The sequence below is a fragment of the Aplidium turbinatum genome, chromosome 10, assembly GCF_918807975.1.
Source record: "Aplidium turbinatum chromosome 10, kaAplTurb1.1, whole genome shotgun sequence".
Classification (NCBI taxonomy): domain Eukaryota; kingdom Metazoa; phylum Chordata; class Ascidiacea; order Aplousobranchia; family Polyclinidae; genus Aplidium; species Aplidium turbinatum.
In genome coordinates this window covers 3065726-3077293 of record NC_137481.1, presented here as the reverse complement: position 1 = coordinate 3077293, position 11568 = coordinate 3065726, and the positions used below count along the sequence as shown (strand labels likewise).

The 11568-nt window shown below is 35.9% G+C and overlaps 1 protein-coding gene across 1 annotated transcript; it reads left to right on the top strand.

Moving 5' to 3' along the window:
• Nucleotides 1-226: 226 nt before the first annotated feature.
• Nucleotides 227-11338, top strand: LOC145778374 (uncharacterized). Its single transcript, XM_082589849.1, has 8 exons — nt 227-263; nt 721-1392; nt 2799-2962; nt 3661-3874; nt 8016-8189; nt 8993-9169; nt 10302-10458; nt 11168-11338. Exons 1-8 carry the CDS (start codon nt 227-229, stop codon nt 11304-11306), a joined length of 1734 nt encoding a protein of 577 aa, XP_082445975.1. The 3' UTR covers nt 11307-11338.
• Nucleotides 11339-11568: the final 230 nt, after the last annotated feature.

Below are 11568 nucleotides of genomic sequence, written 5' to 3'. Positions count from 1 at the left end.
AACAAAGTTTGTTTATCCATAGATTGCATTCATTTTCTGTGGCCTATCATGGTTTCTTTTTTCTAAAACTAGATCACTCAATAGTTAAAATCAGTATGAAATTAAACAGCAATAAATTTTACCTACTGCATTTTTAGCCTATTAGTTTTATTTGGTGACGTTTAAGCGTTTTGTGTGGGTTTATTTTTGTTGGGATCAATTGCATATTTTAAGCTGAAGATAGAAAATGAGTAAATTATCAAAACTGCTTTCGGCACCAAAAAGTAAGTATAAGTATTTTAGCGTTTTCCTCGTTTTATTTCATCATTATCTTTAAGTTTTTCCCCTCGTCCAGGGTTGGAGGCAATGAAGTGCCAAGTTTCACGGTCGTGATATTTTTCTATTACAATTTTGTAATCAAGTCCTGACCAGTCTTTAGTATCATTAGTCCAAATTCTTGGTAGTCTGCCACCATTTCATTTTTTATTTATTTTTCTCTTTTAGCAGTTGTCTCAGCATAGAATTATTTCGAATCATATGTCCAAAATACTTCAATTTTCTTGTTTTAATTGTTTGAAGAATTTTCATTTTGATTTGCATTTTAAATAGTTCATCTTCGTTTGTGATTTTATTTTTCCATGAAATTTTAGACATTTTATTTCAACAAGGCTAAATTTATAATATATTATATACAAGGCTAATTTACTCCTTGTCTGATACATATTATACAAATTTGTGTAGAAATCAAAACTACGACTACGGTGGTCTATTCTTTGGCTGCGGTCGACGATGAATCATATCTTCTTCTTGAATGCGTCGTCAACACCACTCAAAAAGAGTCGTTCAGTCCACGAAAACTGCTTCAATCACCTTTTTCCAGTCTTTTTGGGGCCGCAACAAGTTCTAAGCGTAGTCAATCGACTCCGGACAAGTTAAGTCGAGTTGATAAAAAAACAAAAAATGAAAAGTTAAACCCTAAAGAAGATTTTTCAAAACGTCAGTCAACTGCTGATGGTTCTCTGGCTAGCCCCAAAAAAGTACCTCGATTATCTGTCACATCTCCTTCTTTGGCATCAACAAGTTCGGCTTGTAGTCAACCCAATCCTCAAATTGTTACTGGTCGAGTTAGAGAAAAAACAGAGGAAGAAGATTCAAATGAAGACGAGTCAAAATCTGAAGAGCACCTTTGGAATCCCATGACTGTGTTAAGATTTCCTCGCCAGCTTAAGACTGCTCCTGGAACTGTTTCGTTTCGAGGTGGTGGAGAACCCGAGCTGATAGAAAAGATAAGAAAAAAACATTTTCAAAATCAAGCAACGATTCGTCAATCTGTAAAATCATCAGGTTTAGCAACTAATGATGAAGGTGCCTCGACATTTAAAGCTCAAGGTGCCTCGACATCTCAAGCTCAAGGTGCCTCGACATTTAACCGTTTGTCTTGTGGCGGGGGGGTCGGTGGGGACTTGGTACTTTTCAAAGCAATATCACTAAAGAACTACGCGATCCACACCTTTAAAAAATTTTGACTTTTCCTAAAAATTATTCAAGTATTTATTCCGCTTTAAATGACGTTGCTATTGTCTATAGTATCAGGGATATGACATGATTTTCATAACATACTCTGATATTTTAGCTTGCTACTAGCTAGCCCTTTTGTTTTCAAATTATACGGATTAATAGGATTACTGACCGCCGCCGTGCGTGGAACTGCGACGCAGATATCTCATGACTTGGCTTTGTTGTAACGCATTTAACCGTAATGATTCCGCGTTTTGTTTGCAACCTAGAGTTTTGAGTTGCTTTGATTAATCTTTTAATTACATCTGAGTTTCTTTGAAATTATCAGAGAGCATACGATAAGCCATGCTGAAAAGATGTCATTTTACATTGCTTTCTGTGGCCAATACATTTTGTTTCTAACTTATAACAAGAAGTAGTAGGAAAATTTTTGACAAAACTCTGTTTATCTCATAAAACAAACCAACTGATGTGGTAAGCTTTTTGTTGTTGATTTCTTATCGGAAAACAACAAGGAGTGAGTTCTTGACCCGCCAATACACTTCTGCATGGACCGGTACACTTATATTCATATAAATATTTATGGATGCTGTTAAAACGTATTATAAAACAAAGAGATTAAAGAATACTGAAAAGAACTTGACATCGGCTATCTAAACTGCTCTGCTTTTGTGGAAAAACACGCGCAACTAAATTATTGTGCTTTGACAAACATTGCCCATATTGTATAAGCACTGAATCTTTACCTAAATGGTAATTTTGCAGTTGCTTGAGAGATTACAAAATTATTTTTTATCTACGAGGATTCAAAAGTTTGATATATCTCAGCAGAAACACTATTAGGACCAACTCAATAAATTCAAACTTTTTATTCAAATGTTGGTTTTCAAAAGCTTATTTTCACAAAACGGTGTAGGCCTATATCTTTTTCTCAATAAATTTGGACATTTATGTCATTTGGAGCAAAGTAGTTGGTTGGGTTGAAAGAATCTGAAATCAATGCCTCGTTTTTGTAACGTATTGCAACGTAATTTATCAGTCAGCCGCTTTTGTGCCCTTAGACGTAGACGTCATCCACGCGTGAACTATTAAAGGCCAACACAAAAAAATCCGCCCCTCACACTCAATTATAAAGTAATTAAGAAGCGGTTCCTCAAATCAAATAAGAAAATATGACCAGCGATCAAATTATTTGATTTTTCAAGTTGTGCTGTTAAACAAATTGCAAAAGATTTTCGATGCTGTATTGTCAGATGAATTATCTACATCATGTGAAGATTTGATTGTTCTATCTTGTGTAGTTTTGGAGTTACACAAGCTCAAAGTGCTAGTGTCGAACCGACCCAACCGCCCGCAAATCAACTGGCCAAAAAACCTCACAGGAATTAGGGTTAAAGCTCAAGGTGCCTCGACAATTAAAGCTCAAGGTGCCTCCACATTTGCAGCTCAAAATGCAACAGGACAGGTATCATAAGTCAAAATAACTTCAACAGAATATATTTTCAGTAGCCTATAATGTTGTTTTTATTAGTTTACAATGTTAGATACGCACGACCTGTTTTAGCCTGATGTTGCGAGTTCACTGTGGTAATAACGAATTACACAGTTCCAAAAGCTTGTGCAAAGCATTACTACCTCAGCAAACTTGCAGCATATGGCTAAACTAGGTCGTTAGTATCTACTATACATTGTAAAATAATCAACGATCATGCTGCTAAAGCGAAACTCAATCTATTGTTTTTATTACTAGTTTGTAGCTTTGCTTTCTAACAAATGAATCGTCATCACAGGCAAGAAGTTGATAGTGAATCATCAGCACTGATCAGGTGCTTTTGGATCTAAAATTATTCAGTTTAGAAATATCCTGTGAACATCTTTATGCGTTTGAATCTAATGGTTAGAATCTTGTCCTGACCGTGTTGATGTGATGCCATAATCATGATTTGTATTTCATTGCTTTTGAAACCAAACCGAGATAGTTTTAGGAGCACAGGATCGCTGATAGTGAAATGAAATTTTATGAGAACATTGAATAGTTTTCAGCCAACCCACGATTTTTATAGACAGCCTTTGATTCTTTAGTACAATGTGTTTCCTCGATAATTTTACTAGTAGGCCTATTTTTGTATTAACCTTTTTCTTGATTTCGCTTATTTTTTTCAGATGTTAAGCGATGGAATCATGAGCCTTGTGTACTTTCATCGCTATTTGTATGTGATTGGAATTGTTGTTCATGGTGAAGCAACTGAGCTTGTTTATCGGATACAACTTTTTGAAGAGGACGGCAGAAAAGCATTTTGTCTGCAGTGGGAAAAAGCACCCTCTCTTCCAAGCCCATGCCCATACCATGCTGCCAATGTCATGCTTGATTGCACAGGTTTGCTACAAGACATTCTTATGATTCTATTTCAATAAGGACCTTCTGATAAACCTCCTTTTAGGGCGAAACAGGCTGTCAATAGTTTAGAGACTAATAACTATGTTTGATATTCTCATGATATATATATATATATTAGGGTGGGTTGATTTTCACATAAAATTGTCAGATTGTTGCATAAATCGGTATTTAGGTGAGGCTTGCCATACTAAATAAAGTATTAAAATTTCAATGTGATGATGTGCTCCTAACCACTTACCCCAGGTGGTATGGAAAAATATAATTTTCTACTTGACGGTAAATTATTTTCAATAGGTAGGCTACAGTGAAACGAAACATAATTGAAAAGTAATGAGTTAAAGCCACACCTGGATGTTAAACTAAACTACACAGCGTTTCTTTGCTTCAAATATAGGCCACTGCTTCCTTGCATCTAAGATCGAATTAATCATAGAGTTCCTTTTCTCCTTTCCGACAGTTTTGAGGATGACCTCAGCGACTACACGAATCATTCTGTCAACGGTGTAGCGGACGTGGCAGTTAACACGCGCGCTCATATGCAGCCGTCCATGCTGACGGCGACATTCCTGGGCAGAACCGGGGTCAGAACTGGCGTGGAATGACCAGGACACGACAGTCTTCTTTACTGCCTTATTTATCGACTGGTTTGACAGAATAATATTTGACCTCAAGACAGAGTTCTTTAAGACTGCGTTATTTATTAGCTTGACTTCTAGCTTCAGAAGAACAGAATCCGAACACATCAAAATGAGAACACCGAACTACTGACAATCCCACTACCAAAACACTAGCATGCTGGCGTATTACATTATGAACTCCATCACAACGAAAAGAACTTCAACTTTGGGGTAAAAGGAACTTCGTTTACAACTGCATCTTCCAGAGAATAGAATTCTTCGTATTACCTTTTACAAATTACATTCTAGAAGCCGCAGAAATCAACCAACCAGCTTGATTACAAATGGAATAGTAGCCTGAGTAGTCTTGAATAGTGAGGGATGACTTACATGGTGAGGGATGACTTACACGTCAAGAGCCTCTACAAGTATGCGAAACTACCAGGAATAACCTATCAAGGCTTTGTCAGTCCGAGGATAAAGATTCAAAAACCAAACCAAGGTGACGGGACAAGTACTCAACGACAAAGACCAATCTCCGTATCACAAACAAGCACATGACTAAAATGTTTGGATGTTGAACAACGTCACAGCAAACTCAAAGGGAACATACTCGTAAAAAAGATGACGGACGTACATATATCATTATGTTACATCAATATCCACCCAGTTAGTTCAGCAGTTAAGAGGCGGACTCAAGATCAAGCGGTGCTGGTTTGGCTCTCATAGTGTGCGCTTGAGAAGTGCATTTCAGGACGGCTCTCCAATTAGCGGCACCTATAGTAAATCACAAATGCAAATCACAAATGCACAAATGCAGAAGTTTTAAACCAGATAGGCCTACATCAAGACAAGGAACTATTGAACAACATAACTCAAAGGCAACTCAAATTTCTCGGTCACATTATCAGAAAAGAAGATTTCGAAAATCTCTGGCTAAGCGGCCGCCTTCTCGGGAAACGTGCTCGTGGCAGACAACGAACAACATTTATATCCAATTTCAATACATCAATCAGCCAACCAAGAACATTTTGGGACACTGCGCGACAAAGGGAACACTGGAAAAATTTACGAACTGAGCATCTAGTTCATCAAAGGCCGCATCGGCTATGATACTGTTGATGATGATAGTACATCAAGCAGTTTTCCGCTAGCAATACTTCAACAATCTCAAACTTCACTCTGTCAACCTCGGTAACCTGCCTTGCATAAGTGATTCAAACCTTCTACAGGTGAGTGAAACTACTCCAGAAATAACGAATCAAAGGCTTCGTGAGTCTAAGGGCAAAAATTCAAAATCAACTATCCAAACTAATATATTATATTAAACTAATATTGGTAAGTTGAGCAGAACGAATTACGCAAAATGTAGTTCCTATTGTCCTAAAACCGTTAACAGATGGTTTCATTGTTTTGGAGTTATCAAAACTTCTTATTCAAATAGAAACTATTAGATTATAAACATTTTGTTAAGTTTTTTTATTGGAACAATAAGCTTTTTTGATCTCAATAAGGGTAAAACAGTCTGTTGAAGTTTTTTGGTGAATAGCAACTGCATTTAATGCAAAGAGTACATGTTTTATAATATGGTATATGTGATATAAGTGTACATGTTATATGTGATACATGTGATAACCAATATAGGTTACACACGTGTCATGTCAAGCAAAAAACGTTTCCACCTTCAAATCATTTTTTTTGAAAGATATAATACCTAAATGTGGCAGACATCATGACTAATTGATTAATACTTCTAAAATTTTGTTGTTTTATGAGACAAACAAACAAGCGACACTATTTATAAACTGGCAGCCAAAAATGATAACTTCAAAGGCACATGTAGCCTAATCGAAAATTTGGTTGATTTAGCAGCCAATTGTTTTGCAAGATTACTCGCAAATGTGGTTTTCAAGAGCCACACTTTTTTCGAAATTCATTCTTGAGATATTTTTCTCTACTTCTATTTGATTGAGTCTTTTATCCGTTTACTTGTATGCTTATAACATTCAAAATTAATACAACCATGTAGTTATTTCTATGTGATAAATGGTAGTGGATTGTCTTAAAAGTAAGTGGCGGCTGATAACATAAACAGGGGTATGGCACATACAGTCGGTAAAGGAGCAAAAAAGGCGAATTGCATCTTGCCCAAAAAAAAAACACTGAATCTCAGCACTTGATTTTCAATTATACGCGGCATTTGCATTACGGATGTGAGCAATGTGGATCCTTATTTGTGGCGCTTGACATGAACTAATATTTATGTTACAATTTTGGTAGAGAGGTGACTTTCTTTAACCATAGGCAGATAAAACCAAGCAACCACACAGCATTTAACATCATACAATTAGAGTGAACATACAACTATAAACCACGAACGTTTTCGGCCATACTCAAGTTAGCCCTTCTCAAGTAACGAAAATGACTAATTTTTACCATAAATTATTGTATTTTCATTTATATTCTCAGTGTTCAATTGAATATTAATAAATCCAGAGACATCAGAAAATCACTTTTCGCATGCAATTCCAGACCGACATTACTCGCTTAAGGCTTTTTTTTTTTTTTTTTAAACAGACTAAATATTCAAAGCAAAAACAGCCATTACAATGAACATCTACCGAAGTATACTAATTTACAGTACTTAGATAAGCGATGAAAATTAATACACGGTATTGTTATTAATATCAATTCAATATGATTTCAGTGATTATAATACAATGTAATATAGTAGCGTATCCAATTAATTAGCGACGACCTTTTAAAGTAAATGTCAATTCGAAAAGAAATAAGAATTTATCAAAAGTTTCAGTTACCGATTACAGGAGCATCTATGATTGTTACCTCGACAGAGTCAACTCTGATTGATCATATACGCCTTGGAGAGTAGCTAATTGAGAAAATTCAGATAATGCGAAACCAAGGAAGTTTGCAGAAATATTTGATAAAACTACCACACAACGTTTTATAGGCAGAGAAAACTTTTTCTCGAATCGTTGAAAATTTCATGATCAGATCACCGCTTCAATGCGTGACGGACATTACAGGTAAATCTGCATCAGGCATTGCAGAGTGCAAAAAACAGTGTTGCAGAACGCGTTTTTGAATATTGAATTCTCATCAGTGCAACTACATTTATGAACGCAATAACAACTGTTAAATTTAAACTCGATACAATACATTACAAAGATTATAAGGACATATTCTCAGTGATCAATTGAATATTAATAAATCCAGAGACATCAGAAAATCACTTTCCCGCATGCAATTCCAGACCGACATTACTCGCTTAAGGTTTTGTATTATAATTAATTATTTATATTTATTATTATACTGTAGTTATTTTCGTTACTTGAGAAGGGCTAACTTGAGTATGGCCGAAATCGTACGTGGTTTATAATTTTATGTTCACTCTAATGTATGATGTTAAATGCCGTGTGGTTGCATGGTTTTATATGTCTATGGTTAATATTTATGTCACTGACAATAATTCAATTATTTAGATTTCGATAAACTCGATTCAATTGTGGTGATTGGAGGAAAATCGGCCTCAACGCGTCTCCTTAAACTCTGCTTCACCGATACTCGTTATGACAAGATGGTTGGATGGAAAGAAGTTGACATGCGCAAGGACTGCAAAACACCCAGGATGAAGCATTGTTTAATAGCCAATAAAGGTGAAGGTTTGAAATTATACGTTACAATTCTAAATTCATTATAGGATTACGATTACGACTAATGATTACGATTACGATTACATTTACTTGAACTTGGGATTTTGTAATAACACTAAAAGTTTAATGAAAGTATGAGATTGTTAATAATGTATCTATTTAAAAACACTTATTCGAATATTCAGCTGAAAACATCTTCTGTATTAGTGAACTATGTGACATTTCACAAACTAACCTGTGGTATTAGTTTATGCAGTTTTAATAATTTATCTGAGGTGATTTATCAAGTGATTTTCACTTTAGCTTTAATCAAAATTTAAGAGTGAAAATATTGAGAATGTCATAATGTATTCCAATGCATATCGATTACTGAAATTAGCAGTCTTGAAATGCGTTGCTCAAGCGCACACCGCGAGAGCCTAACCAGCGCCGCTTGATCTTGAGGCCGGCGTTTAACCACTGAGCTAACGGGGCGAACATAAACTATATGTATTACGTTACGCTGAAAGAGTCTCTACACACAACTTGAAGTAACAGTCATTGTTGTAGTATTTGTAATAATATGATTGTTCTGCAACACATCTTCATACTTCATTTTCGTTGATACTTCATTTTCTTGATACTTTATTTTCTTATTCTGCAACAATGTCGGTTACAGATTCAGCCGGCGAGAACGTTATACATCTTCCTCGCCGGCTGAAGCTGTAGCCGACATTGATGCAGAACAAGCATATTATTACAAATACTACAACAGTCACCGCAATTCAATGCTGGTTTATGTCAAAATATACATTATTTCCTTTCAGGTGGTATATATGTATTGGGCGGTATAAATGAAGATGGTCTTCCAGTATTAACTTCAGAAAAAAGCTCAAACAACCCAGATATATCTGATACTGTAGATTGGCATTTTGTATCTCCGCTGAGCCACGCAAAAGTATCTTTCATTGTTGTGCCTACGGATAAATACCTTTACGCGATTGGTAAGTAACATTTTGTGATCCTTTAGGTTAAAACTAAAAACAAACTTTATCAGTGGTCTTAGAATGTACTTTTGTATTCTAAAATTAGGGCTGAACTTGAAATTAAAACTATCCCCCACTATGATTAGCAAAGTTAATGTCTAGTTGTGGAAATGTTGAAGTTATAAGAAAACAAAATGGTTAGATGTGATGTCTCTGTTTGGGGACGCCATCAGTTGCCTTGCAATAGACATGCTTGTGTGTATTGTAAGAGCCGAAAACATCAAAGAGAGTGAGCAATGTACAAGTTAGCATTGCGTTTCGCTAACTATACCGATGTAGCTACGCTAGCCATCAAGACTTTTCCATGAACATTTGTTTCTGAGCTATCTAGTTTGGTGAAAATTGACGTAAGAATTGCCAGCGATAGACACGTGTTTTTCCTATGAAGCTGGGTCCATCAGTATCGTACCAGGGGCGCCGGAACGATTTTTGACTGGGGGGGGCTGGATTATGAAAAAGGACACTTTTGTTGCTGAAAGGCCAATTTTTTAAAGTTTTAAGCTAAGATATAGTGATAATGCTCATTTATCAGCTCATTATCGAGTAATGATACAAGTGCCCGGTATACAAAGAACAATGGCACGGGAGGGCATCATGTTATGCCTATGTCATAATGATGTATGTTAACCTACTGTATTACAGAATTTTGTGTCGTGCATATTATTTTGAGGTAGAAATGTAAGATTGTAATTAGGCTAAAAGCAAATAGCTGAAATTGTTATATCGGATTGCAAAATGTGCAGTAACTTACATGACCTTAAAAGGGCACCATTGCCTCCCCTGCCCAACTATCCACAGAAAATTTGAAAGTCCAGGATTCGCCCCCCTGCTCCCCCGCTTCCGGCGCCCCTGTATCGTACCACTAACTGATGCCACAGAGTTCTCAACCGCTGTTTTTGCCAGTCAAAGAATCCGACCATCATGGTCAATTCTTGCAATGCTCGACTGCCGAGATTCAACAATATTAGTGATCTCCATTAAATGTCTTCACACTTTTAGCATTCAAATTCACTTCTAAGAATTGCCTAAATTTTTGCAACTACTTAAGGTTGTTCATTAACTGGGCCAATGTTCGTGGTATGCTTTGAAGGTGGATGTCATGCAACAAAGAAAGGCGTCGTAACAGTGGAAAGATGCAAAACTAGCGGCGCAACACTTGCGAATTGGATAACATTAAATGGATTCCAATCGGATACTCATTGTTTGATTGGTTGTATGATTGAAGACAACATTTGCATTCTCGGCGGGTAAGATTCTCAAATAATAAATCAAAATTCTCATTCAATTGCATGAGATTATATTCTCTTATCTCTACAAGCGGGCATTCGTCAGATGAAAAGCACAACTGGAAACTACATGCTAAGTCATGGTGCACACAACTCAATGTGAGATGAAACTAATCGAACAATAACCTTTTGGTAGTTGACAAAATGTCGTTAGCAAAAATTTATCGTGGTAGACCGCGCTTTTGGCAATAGCCTTTATGGGATATTGAAAATTGCTGGGTTTCATAAATGACAACTTTTTTGCTCTGCTTGCCAATCACTATGACTGTAACATTAAACCTACTTCCAGTTATGATTAGTTGGACATCCAAAGCAGATGGTCACTTTATACATCGTGTGATAGTTTAACTTAATTTACACCAGCTGAACGCATCATGTTATTTAATTTAATGCCTGGTGAACAGCCTCATTCAATTTTTAGTTGGACATTCCTTACTCCTATGAACTCATAGTTCAGTGATATAGGCCAACTAACAGAAACAGAATGCTTTATTGAAAAATTTCCAAAAATTGGTTTTATTTGAAAGTATATTTTGTATCAAAATTGTGACGTGGTATTATTTTAGTAGCACTTGACCTCACAATACGAATTGAATTGTTTATTTGAAAATTATAGGTTGTACGACCATGCCAAACCATTACAAAGCAAAGCCTTATTTTGACATTTCAGGAAACCAAAAACTTTTGATTTGAAATCATCTGATGACGTTCATTCGATAACTTGGAATAGGTCACAAACAATTGACCTTCCGACGATACACTTCGAGAACACAGCTTCTACTGTTGTCCAACATTCACACACTGAATAATTATCCAATTATATGTTGCAATGCTCCCTCAAAGATGATCTGTTATTTTGATTGATTTGTTTGATTTCACGTATTACATATTTTGCATACAAGGATGGTTATCTTTGTTGAAAGAAATTTTTGACTTGAAATGGAACAACTCGATAGTGATTAAGCATTAACAAACAATGCTTAGCAGCATCATAACAATTAATATTATAACAAAACAAAAATAAAATTCAATAGCGAACGTTTTTGACTATTAGTCTTTTACAAGCCTTTA